The 20,186-nt window shown below is 41.4% G+C and overlaps 1 protein-coding gene across 3 annotated transcripts in view; it reads right to left on the bottom strand.

Moving 5' to 3' along the window:
* Window positions 1-5,659: 5,659 nt before the first annotated feature.
* The window catches only part of plxnb2b (plexin b2b), a 175,848-nt gene continuing 161,321 nt past the window's right edge, over window positions 5,660-20,186 (bottom strand). For all 3 annotated transcript variants that reach the window (XM_033634929.2, XM_078167744.1, XM_078167745.1), the window contains 10 exons: window positions 18,029-18,185; window positions 16,977-17,077; window positions 12,862-12,946; window positions 12,305-12,456; window positions 11,853-12,013; window positions 9,026-9,173; window positions 8,789-8,853; window positions 8,563-8,638; window positions 6,391-6,465; window positions 5,660-5,822 (listed from right to left, as the gene is read on the bottom strand). In XM_033634929.2, coding sequence (XP_033490820.2) covers window positions 5,718-5,822; window positions 6,391-6,465; window positions 8,563-8,638; window positions 8,789-8,853; window positions 9,026-9,173; window positions 11,853-12,013; window positions 12,305-12,456; window positions 12,862-12,946; window positions 16,977-17,077; window positions 18,029-18,185 — 1,125 coding nt within the window. In that variant the 3' untranslated portion in view covers window positions 5,660-5,717. The remainder of the gene's footprint in view (window positions 5,823-6,390; window positions 6,466-8,562; window positions 8,639-8,788; window positions 8,854-9,025; window positions 9,174-11,852; window positions 12,014-12,304; window positions 12,457-12,861; window positions 12,947-16,976; window positions 17,078-18,028; window positions 18,186-20,186) is intronic.

Here is a 20,186-nt window from a genome sequence, read left to right as displayed (position 1 = left end):
TGATGGACACACCTGCTGCTTTCTTCTTGAAGGCGTGGGCTTCACACACGAAACAGAAACATCACGAGACCGCGTCTCGCGTGGCTTTATAGGCCAATACACACCTGCTTGCAGGATATGGTCCCTCCACTTCTGTTGCTTAAATGCCTTTAATATGTCAAGCAGAAATAGCAGCATTCCACGCAGCTTTGCCTCTAATTACACAGTGGTTCAACTCATCAAATTAAAGGATGTGTTCAACTTTAAAAAGCCTATATGTACTTTAAAGGATTTATTGGTTGCTGTATGTTGCTCCCATTCATACTGGCCATGATAGATCCCTTCCTAACCCAAACACCAGCAGTCTTTGTTAGTGCAAAACTGTCTTCCAAATTCCAGGTGAGGCCATAATGAGTCAATGTTTCAAATTAAAGTGGATATTGTCCCTCATCTCTTACACCGGAGTTGCATCAGGCACAGGATCTTTTCATGGCCGATATGAACAGGAGGAATGATTACAGCAAACAATGACACTTCAGTGTACCTGGGTATGTGGATAGTGTTGTAAGACAGGCCGGGGGAAAAAAGTGAACCTATCCTTTTATCTTTCCACAGCACCATGGTCTAACAAACAACAAGGTACACAACATGCTGCTTTTTATAGCCTACAGTTAGACTGTTGTTGTTAAGGCGTTCTCAGTCTAAAACAAAGACACTTTATTCTACTTTCTCCAAACACCATTTCCTCTGAGGTGAGCAGGAGATTATTATGAGTATTCATGTATGTAAATACACATACATGAATAGTTTAACATATAATCTATACTACATTTTCAAACTGTCTTTTGAACATTTCATACCATTACATACACTGAAGCATTCTGAAGGCCACTTGTAATTGTTTTCTATAATGTGGAGCCAGTGTTTATTGTATATAGCATACATGGTGTGGTAAATTGTTGTGTGTCTATACTCACACTGTGTTGTATACTTTTGTGCACAAGTCTCTTAAAAAGGAGAGGTTGATTTCAGTGATTCTACCTATCTAAATAAATGATGATGTAACTAAGTAAACTAAGGAAACAGAGCAGATTATTAGTGGATACAGTTTTATTGTACCACAAGTTAATTAGTAGGGCTGTAGCCAAATTGCACATACATTTTCCAAAGCACAACAGCAACACACAGACTCTCTATCATTTTAGGGTATCTGTATTTGTGGCTCGCAATTCTGCAGCTTCCAGAGAACACTTTCCTTCAGATAAGTCTGCATGCTCCCCTCCCGGCCCATTAAACTCAGCTGTTAAGAGAGAGAGCACAGCTGATTTAACTGTCTGCTGATATCGCCTGGGTCTCTCTAAAGAACTTTAAATTCAAACCACTCTCAAATCATGCAGTTCCAAGTCTGTTAAAAAATGCAAGCCAACCTAACAGGATATTTTAATTTGCTCCGCGGTTGTTACTGAGCTTAGCGAGCCCTAGAATCAGTTGTTGTTGGCTCTTAAATTATTCATCAGAACTACCGTTTAAAATGACACCACACCATCATTGTTTTTATTTTCACCAAGTCCTCCTCCTCCTCTTCCCCTTAGGCGGAGGAAATCAAAGCCAAATCTCATTAGAAGGTTTGAAACATGTGGAAGAGAAACGCGACCCGCTGGTAAACACAACCATCTCCTGCTGAAGGAGAGACTGACTGGTGTTCGAAGCATCTCAGGCAGGAGAACAGAAGCCAGCAACATGCAGATTTTAACCCAATTTCTTGTAGGAAACCCTGCAAAGACTTAAATCATTATTTTCAGTGTGCAGTGTCATGGATTTCTAGACATTCAAGGGCATGGTAATTTAGAAATCTTATCACAAGTGTAGTGCATGTTGACTCCCAAAATGATGTAAGCTGCTTGTCTTAATAGAAATATAAAGTACAGTATTGCCTTTGATTTTCCAGCAGTGATCAAGGATAGTGTACAAGATGCAGTGCTTGCGATAATCAAGTGTAATCACTCTTGATTTGGCAGCAGCCCTTGAAGTTGTTCTATCTGTTGCTGCATCAATGATCTGTTCAGTTAGCGGACGGCCTGCGCAGGCCTCTGGTCTGTCTTTGATATCCCCACCCTGTGTCGGGGTTTGTTAAGCAGTCAGATGAGGCAATTTTGCCTTTCATCTTTCTTTTCTCCAATTTCATTTTTAGCTGTCAGTACTTAATTAATGTTTTCGCAGCAATTTTTCAACCTTCACTGCCGATGACAGAGATGCCGTGCGGCTATTTACATTATCAACTCGTTTCATGAAGCCAGACCTTTGCTTCTCGTCTGTATTCTGAGGCGTGTGACAGGAACCTGATGTGGCATTTGGGGGAAAAAGGCGTCAGCCATCATCATCACGGGGTGTGCTGCATATGAGCACTGATGCTATCAGGAAAGTAGTTTGGGGTCATAATGTGCACAAATATCTGACGAAAACTGTCATGTTCAAGCACGTAGCCCTCTCCTTCTTTAACAGATCGGCCGGTTCAAATACGAGACAATTTTTGTAAATCCACCAATCTCTCCTGCCTGTGTGTGAGCTCCTGAATGAATCTAAGGGCAGTGTAATGAGCGGCATAAATACCAAAGTCTTATGCAGTTCGCTTTAATAAGAAACTGGCTACCTATGGCAAGTGTTACTCTATCACCCAAGGTGATTTTAACTCATGCAATATACATGAGAGGTGAGTGTTAAATTGAAGCAAATCAATATTCTAAAAGTGAAAGAAACACAAGCAGATATGAAGGGCGTATATGTCTCTGAGTTTATTCACGGAGGAGTGTATGATGAAATCTGTGGGTAACTGCTCCGTCCACACACAACCTTTGTAAAATTAAGTTCATCCAGTACAACAGATCAGGTACAAGATCGAGAATCTTCTGAGCTGCCTTGGATGGGGAGGAAAACGTTGGCTTCCATTAATTAATGGTCCTGCACTGAAAATGGAGTGTCCCAGTTTCTTATATCGTTACAGCACATTCACAAGTTTCAAAATGGAAAAAGTCTCGACAACTGCACAAACAGCTTTTTTTCTTGTTTTTCTTTTTTTGTCCCAGGACTCAATGCATAGGATTATACAGTTAGAATACAGTATTTCAACATGTTTTACAAAGATTTATATGGTATAGGAAACAAGAAATAAAAATAATAACTGCACAGCAGTAAGAAAAGTCATTTGTCGAGTATAGATAGTCATTTATCGTACACACTGTGGAATAGCTTAGAAACACAGGTCAAAAAAAATCAACACCGTAGGAACAATTTTGCGCTATATTCAATCTACAGAAGAACACCCTTTTGATTTCAGACTAATTTAGGAATGCCAGACATTTTCAAGGGAAACCCAAATCACATTGGCCACATTGTTTTACATTTATTCATTTTGGCCTTTTGCCGTAGCCACCAAAGTCCTACTAAGCACACGCCACAGACACCCAAAGGAAATGCACACATCAAAACTGCAACCATAAAAGAAATCATACTGAAATGTCTTCAGCCTATTGGCACGCAAATGGCTGCAGCAGGGCATCTAGCATTTTAGACAGCACACATAATATCACAAGTCCAAATACATTGCTGTGTCTATAGCACTATCGTCATCATAATCACCTAGGTTACCAATAGAATAATTTAGAAACAATATATATGTATCATCCTATTCAATAAGGCACATGTTTGGTTAAAGAAAGGCTCTGAAATAAGCTTCTTGCATCAACTCTGTCAGTGAGAGAGGAGTCAGCAGTAAACAACAGCGGAGACAAGGATGGAGTCTGCAGTCGGCATGCAATTAAGATCAAAAGCCTCCCCTGCTGATTCCATTATACAGAGTGCCACTCTGCACTGCGCCGAGTGGGCAGTGCCAAGTGCTGTTGGTCGGGATGCCAGGGTGCCATGCTGAGACAGCAGGCAGGCAGGCAGGCTCGAGGTCTGTGCAAACCTCTCTCTAGCCAAGGCAGGAATCGTTAACATTCTGGGGTCTCTGGAGCACGTTATGCTCTGTCAACTACACACATCCATGATCAGATACAGGGAGTACAATTAAATCATCTGTCAACAGCAAAAACCTACAATTTAGGGATGAAGCGTGGTGGCGTTTAATGGCCCGAGAAATATCAAACCCTCATTCCTACCCTGTCGACACCTCGGCTCTGACACTGGCAAATCAACATTTCAATTACTATAACAATTATGTACATGATTGAATGTGACCTGCCCAACATCACACAAAAGGCTAAAACCACTGTAATTTGTTCAAAAACATACCATTTAAGTACCAACTGCATCTCTAGCAGGTAATTAATGTCAGCAATAGGCTATTTCATAGCTTTAGAGGCAGAATGCTTGATGACTATTTGGAACATTACAAAAGTAATACTAAAAGAAATGGCACTAAAAATCATGAACACTAACAATGCATGAATCCATTTGGAAAATCTCTCTAACATATTGCTGAATTGCTACTGTATATGAATACATTTAGTGAGCTAATGTGACTGTCGGTTGTGGCTCGTGGTGTTCTGACATTATTGCAGGGCTAATATGAGTGACATGGCTCCATGGCAGAGTACAGTTGCTTCTTGCTGACACTTAGAAACAAAGTTTCGTAGCAAAGAAAAATATCCAGAAACGGTCATTAACTGAAATGTCTTTAAGAAAAACTTTTTGAAATGTCCTCCTGTGCTTTAGTTGAAGTGGAATGTATCATGGCACTGTACAATAAAGGGAGACAGACTGTGCTATAATCGATTTCCATGAGCACAAATGGCAATCCAGCTTGAAGCAAATCTGAGTCAAAAGCAAAAAAATTTAACTCAAACGTTTCTCAAACTACTGGTGACCTGTCAATCATATGAGCCTATACATTGCTAGATTAACCGGTGCCCTTGTGAGGACCCTTTGGTCTCTGTCAAAAAGCTCGATGAGAGCGCAGGCTCCAGTGTGTCACTGGGTATAGGGAGGTGTGTGGGGGTGGGGGGTTTGAAATGACAGAAAGCAGGCGTCCCTTCGCCCTCACGCCTGACAGTAGGCATCCTGTGTGTGCACACACATTCCCACACATTCACACACACTCGAGTTCAGCAACGCACGCTCTTATTCACATGTTGGACTTCACACTGACATCTACGCACACACAGGCTAATAAAAACACTATCTGCACCACAAGGTGATCCATTTAAAAAGATATTTTTTTTCCTTATAAAGCTTTCCGCATAAAGACTGCACAATAAAAAAAATATATAATACAATTCTTAAAACCTTTTCTAGACAGAAAGAAATTGAACATCTGATTATCGCCTGTGCCAGTGCTCCACGGAGGGGCTTAATTCTCAGAGCGAGGTCTACCGCACTGCATTGTGGGAGCAATATTCAGTGAAGCATGAGTGAGCGCGCAGACCTTTAAGGTTTGGCAAGTGAGCTTTAAGGCGTACCTATGACAGTGTAACCCATCACTTTCTTCCCCTTTTTGCTCTCTATCTGCATTTCATTAGTCCCTGTTACTCCACAGTACAGAAAGTTGTCCCAGGACCAGAGTTGTACAATATACACACCCACTAGTCCCTTCTCACCTCTCCTTATTTCCATGTTTTATTCTCGAAAAAAAAAAAAAAAAAAGAAAGAAAGAAAGAAAAAAAAAAAAGGAAATAAGCCCCTGTAGTCACTGGCAGTCTCCTACCATTCCCCTCCCTCCCTCCCTCCCTCCGCTCGGTGGGTTAGAGATCAGTCACTTTGTTTTCCAGGGCGGCTGCTATCTGCTGGAGCCGCAGGGTCAGCTGTTTACTCTGGGCAGCTGGGTCCTCGTCTAGGGATGCGATGATCTGAAAGAGGGATGGAAGGTGGGAAGGACAGAAATGGAGGAGAATGGGGGAGAAGTCGGAAATGATAAGCAAAGAGAAAGAAGAGGGAGAATTGGGCAGAGGAGGGCAAAAGAGCAATGTCAGGGAAGCGGAGAGACAAGGACGGGGGAGACGAGCGGAAAATGAGCACAGGACAAAGAGGAAGAAAAAGGGCGGAGAGTGGGAGGAGAGGACGGTGTTACTTGACATCAACAGTCACGTCATATAAGCTGTTATTGTTTGCGAGCCACACTTGGGGGAGACTGACAGCCCCATTTGTTTATCCAACTTGTTCATTAGGTTTTGTTTATCCCCTTTTCGTGACCTCAAGTGGCAATGCACAATGGACGCTTAAAAATCAATTCCCAGAGCAATTTTCCAATTCACATCCCACAGAAATGCTTTCAATTAAAATTTCATACAATCACTCTTCTGGCATATCAAGAGTGAAGAGAGGAAAAAAAAAGGAAAGGCAATAATATAGTGGGCAGTAGTGCATTCAGTGGAATAGCGTCCTTTGGGTGCGATAGGAAAGAGAAGGGCCTCTTACCCCATCATAGTATTTGCTGGCGTACTGGTAAAGCTGATGGAGAGCCACTTGTGTGTTCAGTTTGTCTGTGTGAGACTGGAGAGCACAAATGACAATTTAAAGGTTAAAGAGGAAATGTAACTAAACCATAAAACTGCAGAGAGGTGAATGAGCAATACACAGTGCTTGTATCCAGCTCTAAAAACAATACTCATAAAGGCAATATACAAACAAACACATAAATCTTTGCAATGAGTCATGCTCTTATTATCATCATTTACCATCAGACATTAAAATTATAATCCAAAAGTTTTGATACTATTACGTCAGCTAGTCTTCTTGGGCTCTGACACATAAATCACACAGTTAAACAAACAATTGTATGTATTATATTCATTCATACATCACATACAAAAACATCATTTGTAAAATATGGTGACCTGCACTGATGATGATTTTACACCTAATATTTATAATTATGATTTTTGTCTAGTCATTTAATTAACTTTCATTGTATATTACAGAATTGTTTGATTTTATGATCTATGGATACATAGCTGCTTGGTTTTTTCCTTTAATTGTGTCTTGTAAGGTGTCCTTGAGTGCACTGAAAGACGCCTGTAAATATGAGACACTACAGACACAACAATCAGTGAGCAAGGTGAATTATTTATTATTCGTTCTTACAGTTAAGTACATTAAAGGTATACTATGCAGGGCTGTCTGATACTGTTTGTAAACAAGGTTCACCAGCGAAAACGAAAGAAAACGCCAGTCCCAGAATCACTCTTGTTTGGCATTTTTCCTTGCTATATATTTGCGTTGTTTTTGTGCGCTGTGTGTTTTGGATGCCTGCTGCTTACGGTCAGGCACCTCATTGCTACCTTTCTATAGAGCCCCGACCTCACTGAAACCCTGTGTCTCTGAGTGTCTGCAGATAAATACACCACTACACACTTCTGATCTAACTCCTCTGTATGAGTCTACATAGTTGTTGTTTTTTTTTTTTTTTTTGGTAAGGAGTTTCATCTTGTAACAACTCTGTGTTTTACAGTAGATTTGAGGAGATCTGTCCTCGGTGTAGGTGGTGAGACGTATCTTAAACTGGCCTGCCTTTTCAGATACTTGTAATGGTTACTGGTGTTCACTACTTGCTCGGTGACATAATGTTGTTTCTTGTTATTTAAGACATTCTTGAAGAAGATTCAAAGACTGGAGAGGTATTTAATACATTCAGAAATTACCTCTCTAAATAGCAGTTTTAAAAGTTAGTGGCAGAGTCCATTACCGTGCTGATTAACTGATATCAGCCTCACCGTTTACTGTTCACTCTCCTACAATTGTATCTGAACTGTATTGAAGAAGTATTTCGCTGCTGGAAAGATGGTCTTTTCATAAAACTAGTCTGACCATGCAGTAGACAGATGCAAACACTTTTGAAGATGGTGCTACATGACTAGGGGAACGGGCTGGATGGCATTCGCCGTTACAAGAATGGACTGCACCGCATCGGACCGATAAACATGTAATGCAAGCTTGGCCGTTTTTAAACAATCTGGATTTACAGTGAAACAGAAAGCTAAAATATGTTTCTGAAAACATTTGAGGTGAGAAACTGGCAACGCAGTAACAGAATCTTGGTTCAAATTTGATCAGAATTGCCTAGTTTTACAGTTTGATTTCCTTTTTTTAGCCTTCACAAATTCTCATATTACAGCCAAACAGTGCACTGAAATATGTTTCTGAAGACATTTTAGGTGAGAAATAGGCAATACAGTAACAGGATCTTGGTTTTATATTTACTGTTTATGCAAAGCGACCTTTAGACTACTTGGTGAGCTGTTGTATAAAGCGTTGCAGACACCAAGCTGCACACCTACACCTCCTCACCAAGGTAACTAGCTCCTGTTACCGTGCCCTTTTGTTGTCAGTAACTACTCACGCAGCATTAAATCAGATCCAAGTTGCTCATGGCATGATGGAAAATTACTGACAGACTACTTCATAAAAAAACAAGTTTGTACGGTTGCACTTAAAATATATACACCAGTTGCTTTTTTGTTGTATTTCTGATCAAGCAGCTGCTAAAGGAATTGTTTAACATAGTGTTAAACCTCACTTTCCAGTTACCACGGTAACCACGGCTGTCCCCTAATCAACAAAGGACTGATATCTTTGAGCTTTGGTTCTCACCCGTGACACCTCTGCCAGATGAGTGTTCATGTCCTGATCACTGACGGGAACCATCTGCCTGATGCCCTTGTAGTAACTAAACACACAAACACACACACAGAGGAGACAATAGGTGGTAGTCAATACATTATATATTTGTTATTGACACATCTTTTAAAATTAGCATTTTAAATGGACATGTAAACAACAGATCCAAAGAAAATTGTCAGGTTCTGCTGGGACTTACTCATCCACCATCTTCTTATAGGTGGAGATCTCCTTTGCATAGAGTAGTTTGTTACTTGGAGAGTCCTAGAGACAAAAAACAATGGCACTTTAGATCAATTGACCTCTGACATTCCTCTTCTCACTCCTTTCTATTTCTCATGTAATCCACTTTGTTCTCATCTTCTTTGTTTGCCATCTTCCCTCTTGCTCTTTAACCTCACACCCTCCCTCCTCTTCTTTCCCAGTTCCCACTCACCCGGCTGAGTTTGTGTTCGCTCTTGGTACAGGCATCCATAAATGTCTGGGCGATGACAGAGAGCGAGGCGTCCACCACCTCAGACACATGGACGTCGAAGGTGAAGTGGGGATTCTTAAGGATGTTCACCCAGAACCGCAGAGGAAGGCTGCACGGGGAGAAAAAAGTGCAAGGAAGCGGTCCGTCATCACAGTTGTTATCGTTATTATTGTTGCAGAATTGGGGGAAAATCTCATCAACCACATTGCATCTATGAATTCATTTGAGGCGGGGAGGGATTTCATGTGTGAGAGCACTGGCCTGAGGTGCAATTGAGTGCAGTACAAGATAATAACAGGGAAGGAGAAAGGCCTTTTTTGTAGATGTCAGTTTATTCAGAACAATACCCTCGACTGTCAGTTCATATCACTATTTCATATGATACTGACCTCTCTGATAATCATTGGGGTTAAAAGAAATGAAAGAAAAAAAATATCCTCAGAGGACATTTATTCTTAATAACAAAAGGAATCCAAGCTGAGCAAAAGTCAATGATGCTTGTCCTCCATAACGAATAGTGATTAGAAATGCTAAAGTTACACCAAAACTTTGACCTTTCAAGTTTGCGTGCAGCCTAACAACCTAAAGCACACACTACACAAAGTAATGCTTGAGTACGCTCGCTAATTTCCCCTCTGAGCAGGAAAACGCACGCTCCTTACGCCAACCATTCTCTCCAAACTCGTGTCAGCTCGTGAATTCAAAAGAACGCCCAAAATACGGTGGTTTCCAAAATCTCTCCTGCGTGATCGGTGCGAATGCCCTAGCCATCAGAGACATGAAGTGCACACCGTGTAAAATTCATACTGGTTTGGTAATATCTCCGGGGAAAGCTGCAGTGAGAATACAATACAAGCATAAAAATAGCAATGTTGCTATAATCACAGAATTAAATTAACTTGGGACATAATTACCATGTTTGTTTGTTGTTGTGCCTCATACACACATTCATATTTAATACATGGCCCTCAGTTGATTTGATAAACAGAACGGGTGGATGCAGAATGTGGTGTGGAGTGTAGTAAGTAATTAAATCGCTCATCTCCTGTCCTTGTGTGGGTGCTCTCTTGCCAGCCTTACGTCAATCACTGGCATCTACATGCAACACGTCGTCTTGTATGCTTGAGCCTTAGCCGACGTGACACTAATTTATGCACTTAAATGTCACATGGGAGCAGGGGGATTGCAAATGCAAACTAAGTGAGCTGAAATTGTGCATTTGTATTCAGCTCTTTCTTGGATAAGTAAGTTTTATTTCTTGGAGAGTTACTGTATCTCAGACAGCGGGATTTGTGGCGATGCTCAGACTCAGACGGTGTGTGTGTGTGTGTGTGTGTGTGTGTGTGTGTGTGTGTGTGTGTGTATGCATGAGTCCGTGTGTGTACCCTGGTGGAGATTTTAGTTTAGCACTTTGAGGGACTTTTATTTTACTTGTGTATTTCCATTTTATGCTACTTTATACTTCTATTGCACTACATTTCAGAGGGCACATTTTACTCAACAGCATACATTTGACAGATATAATTACTAGTTACTTTTTGGCATAAGATTTTACATGAAGAAAAGTTTGATAAGCTTATAAATGCAGCAAACTATTAAAGCAGTTCCCAACCTTTTGGGCTTGAAACCCTTCACAAAAACAGACGTCTTTAAGTTGTTAGCAGCTCCTCCAAAGACAGATTTACCCTCCTAAAAGGACAATTCATCCCCAAATCAAAAATTCACATTTCCCTCTATTTATCAGTCTGGATTGTTCTGGTGTGAGCTGTCAAGTGTTGGGGATATCAGTCATTGATGCCTGCCTTCTCTCCAATTTATTAAAACTTGATGGCACTCGGCTAGTGACGCTCAAAGCCGCCAAAAACTAGATTAAAAAAACTCCTGGTTTCTTAATCCACAGACCTTGTTGTGAGCAGTTCCATGTAGGAACTACTTTCTTTCTACCAAATTACACCCACCAACCGTATCCCCATGCAGAAGGAAGAGTGCATCTACTGCTAGCTCACCTAGCACCACTGAGCTAGCTAATGTTACAGCTAAACTGACGAGGATGCCATTAATGTTTACATCTCATGCTATCATGAACCTGTGATCCTTGAGTAGATGCACACTTTCTTATGTGCAGTGATACAGTTGGTGTTTGTAGTTCAGTAGAAAGAAAATAATTCTTACATAAAACTGCTCACACAGTCACCGGATCATTATTTCTAAAAGGACACACTGCTATTGAGTTTTTCCAAATGTACTTTTGAAGTCGTTCGATCCCTGGCTCCTCCAGTCTGCATGTCGAAGTATCCTTGAGCAAGACACTGAACCCCAAATTGCTCCTAATGGCTGTGCCACTGGTGTGTGAGTGCGTGTGTTCAAACTGAATAGCAGGCGGTCCCTTGTATGGTAGCTTTGGCAACCAGTGTGTGAATGTAGTGTAGCGTAAATGAATGGGTGAATGTGACATGTTGTGTAAAAGAGCTTTGAATGGTCAGAAGACAAGAAATGCACTACACAAGTACAAGTCCATTTACGACAAGCTGAGTGCCATCTAGTTCTGTTATACTGAAGAGATGGCAGACATCTCTACAGCCGATATCCCCAACATTCTGCACCTCACACCACAACAATCTAGACTGACAAACAGCACTACAGGTAAGAGGAAAAAGTGTACTTTTGAGTTTGGGGTGAATTGTGCCTTTAACTTTTCAGCCTTTTTTTTTTTACTTAAGTACTTCCTTCGTCACAAATGAAACCTTGAGAGTGACTATCAGCGTACACAGACTTGCAGTGCTCTCACCTATTAGTCTTCCAGATATGGATGGTCTCCTCATCCACATTGTTGTGTTTCAGCGCCTGCTCATCCAGGAAGTCAAAGAAATATTTGACAGCCGGTGGCACCACTGCCCCAGAGCACAGCACGCTGCGGAAAAAGTCATCCACAAACTGCTGCAGTGTTCCCTGAAAGGGGCCACAAATAATGTGAGACAGGGCAGAGACAGAGAGCAGAGCCACAAAATATCATAGCCCTGAGACATAGCTATTTGCACGCAATGTGAGTGTAGAATTTTGGGCTTTTCTGAGAGTATTTTAGCATTTTCTGCCCTAGCCAAACCTGAAAGCTATCAATTTTAGTTGGCTTTTCAACTGAAAACCATTCAGGCAAAAGCAGAAATTGCCATTTGCCAGGGTCAGAGCATTAGATAACTACTTAACAAATGTCGGATTGAGTAAATGAGTCTGTCTTTGTACCTTGACAGAAAGGAGTCGTGTTAAATAGATCTCTGTAATGGCTTTGGTCATCGACTTGTCCTTTATACTTCCTCGTTTAGATTTGATCTCATCCAGTTCGTCTGCCGGCCTCACCAAGTGAAACACCTTGTCATCTTCCAACAGAGCATTCCCTATAGGGAGGGGAAACAACACTTTAAACTTTCTTCTAATAATTCGGCTGCTTATTTATTCATGCACACTCTCACAGAACATTCAGATGATGAAAAAAGGGAGGGTGTTTGTCAACTGAATTTGGATGCAGAGAGAATATCCAAGTAGAAATGCTAAACAATCAACTATTCAGAAATGCACATTAAAAAGGCAGAAGATAAAAGTGCATATTATTTCAGCATAATCTCAAAGTGTGCTATACATAAAACAACATGTATTAGCATGTTAAATGAGAGTGGGGATGTTGACAAAAGCCGCAGGGAAAAGAAACAAAGGCAAGCACTGTAGTCTCCAGTTCACACCTGATCTGTGCTCATTTCAAGTGTGTTTACATGTACAGTATGGGTGCAATTAGAGACACATACGCTCTTCGTGGTTTTCCTGGTTCTGGTCGTAGTTGTGCTGCGTGTGAAGCACTCTGGATAAGACTAATGTGGCGTTATCTCGCACCTGGAAGTCAAATAACAGTCTTTTGTTAGACAGAAAACACACAGAGCAACACACACTTAACACACCTTCAGTTTAATAGGTACTGTGACTAAGGTCAGCAGTCTCTTTTAGTGCCCCAGAACTAATTCGTAATCAATGCGATTGAGTGGACAGCAACAGTGGGTCTTTATTGGGGTATTTACAGACCATCTTCTTTGGCGTCAACCCATTATTGAACCCACAAATACTGTGATTAGCACTCCTCTGACACACTAGCAATGAATCTACAGCAGCGAGGCTGTTCTCTAAAGACCAACTGTGAGGCATCAGCAGGTAGGATGAAAAAAAAAAAATAGGAGTACCTTTGAAAGAGGGGGATTTAAGTGAACGAAAAGCAGGACAAGTAGGGGATATTTGCGAGTGACCTTTATTTTTCCGAGGATCAATATAGTGCCAAGAAGATTTAGTGGCCTGCTGTCGCCATTGAGAGCTGAGAAACCAGGTCTGCACACTTTCACCTGGCTGGTGGTGAGAAATTAAAAATTGTTGGCTTGTTGCTAAACTGACAGGAAAATGGCTTTTAGTGCTTTTTTGTATATTTAATTAATGAACATCAACAGGTTTACCACTTAGCTTGGCACAAAGACCAGAGACTAGATCAGTTAGTCTGGCACTGTCCAACAGTAACATAATATGCCAACCAGCACCTCTGCAGCTCATTAATAAAGAGCCAGGCCAGCTGTTTCCACCTGTGTCCAGCAAGGTTATTATAGTTAACTCAAATTAAATTTAAAACTATAACCAGCTGTAAAAACAGTTTAGTTTACTGAAATAAACATACAAGCTAGACTTAAGTCTTTGTCAATTTGGTCAGTTTTCGGACGTATAAAACAGTTCTGAGTGTTGCTGGCTACATCAAATAATGTGTCTATTCCTTGATTACTCTGTAAGTTATTCATATTCCTTTAGTCCATAAGGGACCTCAGATCAAAAGAATCAAAGGGGTTTTTCATAAAAAATTAATCCAAGTTGTGGGGATTGCTTTAACAGAATAAAGTGGTGTTGTGTTGGTGTGTCAGGTGCCATAACTCTCTATGTCTCTGATGTGCTGTCTGTCAGAGCTAGATCAAATAAATGATTCATAATTCATATGTTACTTGAAGCCTTATTCCTATAAAAGTAATATTTATACTGGTTTAAATAAACATTTTGATCGTATTTCCCATCTTTATCAATTAACAGCTTTGTGTGAAAGGAATTAAAAGCCTGTCACAAATACAAAACCTGTTGATTTCAGTAATTTAAGCAAATAGCAGCTCAGGCTATTAGTTGAAGTTTTACGGTATGTTTATTGAGGCTGGGATGTCTACATGTCTGTGAGTCAACTGACTTCACAAATTGTTATTGTATAGTTATACCTATTCTGAACATCTTAATTCTTGCCCCTGACAAATACCCCCCCTGCCATAATAAAAACTAAAACTAATACTGAAGTGGGCAAACCCACTGTGTAAACTAAACTGAACTGAACTGAGACACCAAAATAATAACCAATAAAAACTTCAACTACAATATTTCTGGCTATCAGTCTTTGTGTTGAGCTTGACTGAAGCGTCTTTTTTTTATTGGGAATCTAATGAAGATATACAGAAAATGAATAAACAAACACAGAACCAGTAAAGACAAAAAAGCAACCCCACCCTCCCAACAACCCAGGAACAAACAGAGAAAGCCAGACCATTCAAAGGAAATCTAATGGAGAAGAAAGACAAAAGATAAATGAAAATGTAATTTAAAAAAGGGGGAAAATGATGACAAATCAATTAACTTGTGTGACTTAAGTAGAAGGGTATAGCATATTTCATTACAATTTTTCAGCTTCCGTATATGCCACAAAAGTTAAAAAAGGTTGCCAGGTGGCTTTAAAAATGGATTTTCTCAAATTGTAAATGACACATAACATCCTTGATCCAGCGTCCATATGTTGGAGGTAAAGAGTCCTTCCATTTACACAAGATAAGCCCTCTGGCCAGAAGTGAGCAGAAGGATGAAGTGTCATATTTAATCAACATGTGAAAGTGGCATCAATCTTCTCTCGGCAGTGAAGAAAATAGTAATTTATAAAATGTTAAGTAATTTCCAAAATGTCAAAGGCATACTTTGCAGGATTTTCCAGAAAAAAAAAGACTCACAAAATTAAATCCTGTCAATCATCACTTATGACCCACTAGCACTGTGTGGCGGTGTCTGTATCTACAGAACCTGCTCTTCTTATTTTGGTTTGTTCTGGACATTTCTGGGTGTCAACCTTTGGGTAGCGGCGTGTAGCTCCCAGCCAATAACAGCGCAAGGTTGGGACTCGACAACAGCGTAGCAGCCAGCCGTCTCTCTCCTCTGCTCTGTGGATGCAGGCTGCAGCTCTGTCTGTTTGATCGAGGGCTAGGTTGAGCCACACACACAGACCAGAAAAGCCAAAGCCAAATGAGGCATAAGCCCCGTTTCCACCGAGCAGTACGGTACAGTTCAGTTCGGTATGCATTTTTTCCATTTCCACTGTGAAAAGTTGTGGATGGTACCAATAGAACCGTTCCTAAATGGGTACCTAGCACACAGATCTGGTACTAAAAGGTGGAGCTGTGAACACTGCAGTTTGATTGGTCAATAGAGGACGGTCACTCTGCTCAGGGCTGAGTTGTGGCTGGTTTTGAGGCTCATGTCACCAATGTTCATACTGTAGAGAGTTTTATTAGTAGACTGTAACTATAAAATGAAATGATGTTTTGTTGCCTCTTGCAGCAGCTGTAGTTGGAGAAACAAAAATTACTAAATTCACTGGGCTGACTGCCGACAACTTTTAAGTTGGAACGTTAACTTGTAATGTTTCTCAATGCATGAGGTGACGATGTGACTCAATCAGCACACCTTAAATTTCATTTTAACGGGCCGCCGGTAGTGTAGTGGATAGTGCCAGCGCCCCATGTACAGAGGCATTGCCTCACTGCAGCGGCCGTGGATTCTAATCCGGCTCGCGGCCCTTTGCTGCATGTCAGTCCCCACTCTCTCTCTGTCTCCCCATTTCACTCTTGCTCATGGAGCGTCCTTCCTGTGGGCTACGGCAACACTAAACCCCTGAGCTTGCCTTAAAGGGACTAAATGCACAAACCTGCTATTTTTAAATATCCCATTGAGAGAGACTCTCACTGCAACCATTTTATTTTGTTCTGAAAATGTCACTGTGTAACCTCGTTCTGTGGAAGATAAATGAGGTGCAGACTGATAAAGGAGGAAATACAGAGAGTGCTGGACAGAGCAGTGAGTGACAACAACCACGCCCACATTTAAGAGTATTGTTTGCGGTGGAAAGCTAACAGACCTAGGGTCTAGTCTGAAGCGTTACTTTCGGTTCCAAAGGTACCATACTTAAAGTGTTTGGTGGAAATAGGGCTCAAGCAACAAATCCTGCATAGTATGCTTTTAAACTATTCCTTTAAGAGCAGAAGAGAAATTAGGAGAAAGAAGTTTGATGACATGCCATAAAAGTCCCATTCTGGACTCAAGCCAGGGACGTTACGATTAGTCAACACATTGAACATCTACACCACCAGGGAACCAAAGGGATTAATTTTTGCCGAAAAGCAAGTGAACAGCACACTGCCAGCGTCTTAGACTGAAAGTTGGCATGTTGTTATCACCTTGCAGGTTAGAAAAAAAATGTTTTTGCACATTTCTGCATGTCTGCACATCGATTTGACTGGTGGTAAAATGTATAGACATTAAACAGTTTCATGGTAATTAGCCAACAAAAGTATCACTCAAAGAACCACGATGTCAAATGGTGCTTAAATTTGCAGCAGAAGGAGTTCATACACACCACTGTGACACAAGATGTACAGCTCAGCCTCGCAGTGAATTTGCGTGAAAACAGGCAACCCCATTCACACGCCCACATACAGCTATTTACTTCCCCTCTGCCTCCTCACATCCCTTGCTATTTTCAGTCTCCCCTTTTTTAAATTTTTCACGAAGACACAAACATTTTGTCAGTACTCACGTTGTAGTGTGCCAGAGTGTTGATGCGTTTCCACCTGCCCTCTTTCTGGGAAGTCAAGTCCAGATCTGATAGAATCTGTCCCGTTGAGCCTGGACGCCACTCTGTGGTAAAGACAGGAAGAGAAGGTCAATTATCTCTAGCTAGGTGGAGGTGTTGAGCTGCCATGTTTGGCAAATTGTCACCATACTTCATTTTTTTTTTTTTTTGTTCTTTCTTTCAATATGGATTGCATTTATTTCATCATGGGTCACTCTTACCCCAAGGTTATCCTGTAATAATGTGGTCTGAAATAAATCCAGCCACCCATCCTACTGTCTGCACCACTCTCCGTCCCTCTCCTGAGATTCAGTGGCACACCTGAGTTAATTTGGGCTAAAAAATGACAGATCACTATTTTCTGAATAATTTAAAATCTAATTCTAAGCTGTGATATGCAAGCCAACGTTTTCAATTTAGAAAAAAAAATCTGACACCGCTGCAGACCTGAGCTCATCGCCATCTGTGACACATGAGTCATACAAGTACCACCAAATATAAGGGGGTTATCCTTCTGATTCACCATGAAAGAAGGCTGATCTCTGCTTATCTAAAATGTATAAAGGAATGAGATCTACAGCCTGCATGGGAATAAAAAATGGCTTTGATGTTGGAAAATGTCTATAGAGCTTTTGCCTTTCAAGTCAGTCCCTAAGGTTTCTGACTACAGTAGCGAGCAAAACTTTGTTTAGGGATGAAGGCTTTCTTCGTGCTGCTGACACAGAATTACTCCTCAGCCTCGGTAAAGCTTTTTTTATTCCACAACAGAGGCAGAAAGAGAGAGAGAGACATCATCTTCAAAATAATCAATTAAATGAAATTAGAATGAAAAAAAAATCAATTATTTATTTAGACAAATGCATTCTGATTTAATTAAAAAGGCATTTCAGTCAGGACTGAAATAGCTTCTCCGTTTTGATATCCTCGCCACTCCCTGTAACGTTTACATCATTTATCATTATTGGATGTTTTCTGCTCCAGCTCATCCTCCGCTTTGGTGGCCCTCATTTACTCACCCAGTGTGACACTGTCGACCTTGGGCCGCTGCGAGTATGGCAGGTTCCTGTACACCTGCTCTATGATCTTCTCTTTCACCTGAGAGATGGTGTCACAGCTCAGCACCTTGACGGGCGTCACATCTGGACCCTCGCCCTGCACCAGCACTTGCAGGGTCTGCCAAACACAAAACACACATGAAATGGATAGCTCAGACTTTTCTAAGTGGGCCTGTATGGGGTACTTATCCGTAGACAGTATATTACAAACAGTAGATATCATCAGCATGACCCCAGTTTGGAGAAGCAGGCTGGAGTCGGACATGGAAGCAATGTACTGCTGTGGAGGGGTCAGCAATAAAATGTATTTTAGCCACCTAAAAAAAAATCAACATTAGTTTAAGTGTATGCTATATTGAATGTATTTTTATTGCCTTACCTTAAAGTCCAACAGGAAAGTGAAGCCATTACATCACTTTTTTCAATGCCAGACCACATTGAGAAAAACAGTGATTCAACAATGTTGTACACAGGAGCTGCTGGTCTACTGCTGCCTCGATCAGTTAGTTAATTTGTGTTTTTCTCTGACTTTGGTGTTTAAAAGGGTTAGATCAGATTCACCAAAGTCACACAATAACCCAAACTAGCTAACTGATAGAAGCAGCAGTAGACCAGCAGTGCCTGTGTTCAGTGAGCTAAAATTACTGTTTTTCTCAATGGATTCTGGTGTCTTTGACGAGAGTACAAATGGGGAACTGAAGCCGTTGATGACTCTCCTGTCGAAACGGGCTATCTGACGAAAAGGTAAAGCACTAAAAATACTCTCAAGATAGTGTACACTTAAAGTGATATTGAACTTTTTTTAGGTGGCTCAAATATGTTTTATTGCTAGCCCGGTCCACAGCAGTACATTACTTAGCTTCCGTGTCGGACTCTAGCCTGCATCTCTAAACCGACTCCAAGCCGACTGACATCTACTGTGTGTTAAACACTGACTACCGATAAGTACCCCACACAACCCAATTTCAAAAGATCTGCACTATCCCTTTAAGCACCACATGGTAACATGGCACGCGCAGAAAACGTGCACATACGCACACAAATGACAAATATGCAGAAATATTCAAACATGGCCACAGAGAGCACCCAGCCACCCACCCACACGCTCACGCACAGAGTCCCTCTGTCGGGATGTTGTCGTCATGGCAACCAGGCTTCTGTAAGCACACACCAACACACACACACACACACACACACACACACACACACACACTCTGTGGTGACACCTGAGAGGACTCCTGTCACCTTGGCCAGTTAATGACCAAGGCTCAGCGGGAGCAATCTCTGACCCACCTTGCCTCCCACACTCCGTCACTCTGTCAGAAATAACTAACTGACCACTCGACAGATTCAAACAGGGAGCAGGCAATCCGATCACAACAGCAACCTCATAAGCATGTCTGCGTCTTTGAGGTGAATGGGTAAGAGCATGCTGTGAATTAAAGCCAACAGGAAACACATGTCTGCCTGTGAAATCTAGCTCATTGCGTTTATTTTTTCCTCCTCTTTCTGTAATTCAATCAAAGAAGGCGATCCATCACGGCAGGAGACGTGTAATTCAAGCTAATTTGATAATTGTCCTCGACAACGCCATTACCCATGGGTCTTTTTATTTGTGCTGACTTTAACAGAAAACAGCTGTGTTCACATTAGCTTCCATTATTGAAACATGATACCAGAGCGAGACACACAGGCTTTTTTTTTCCTGACTACTGTAAGCTGGCCTAAATGGATACAGAGCAGGTGCAGGTTGGAAGGTCGAGGAGAGGTTGTGCAGGTGCCTTGTACTCCATACTTGTACCGACTTGTAGTACTTTCACCTAAGCCATGCATTTCACCGCTATATTGGAATGTGTTGCCTGCTGTGTCGTTTTTCGAGCCGAGAACATTGACACTGAAAATGGATGTCACACAAAAGCGGGCAGTCGCCTGGAGGTTTTTTTGGTGGTTACCATGGCAACTGCACTGTGTGTCTGTGTGTGCATGTTTGTGTTGCTCACCAGGCACAAAACACTGTGCAGTGTGTGCAGTTTTTCTGACACCAAGTTTATGTGTGTGAGTGTTGTGTAGGGTCTTTTTGTTTCGTGTGTGTGTATGTGTGTGAGTGTGCGTGCACGTG

This window comes from Epinephelus lanceolatus, chromosome 5, assembly GCF_041903045.1.
Source record: "Epinephelus lanceolatus isolate andai-2023 chromosome 5, ASM4190304v1, whole genome shotgun sequence".
In the NCBI taxonomy this organism is placed as follows: Eukaryota; Metazoa; Chordata; class Actinopteri; order Perciformes; family Serranidae; genus Epinephelus; species Epinephelus lanceolatus.
This window is presented reverse-complemented; position numbering and strand designations above follow the sequence as displayed.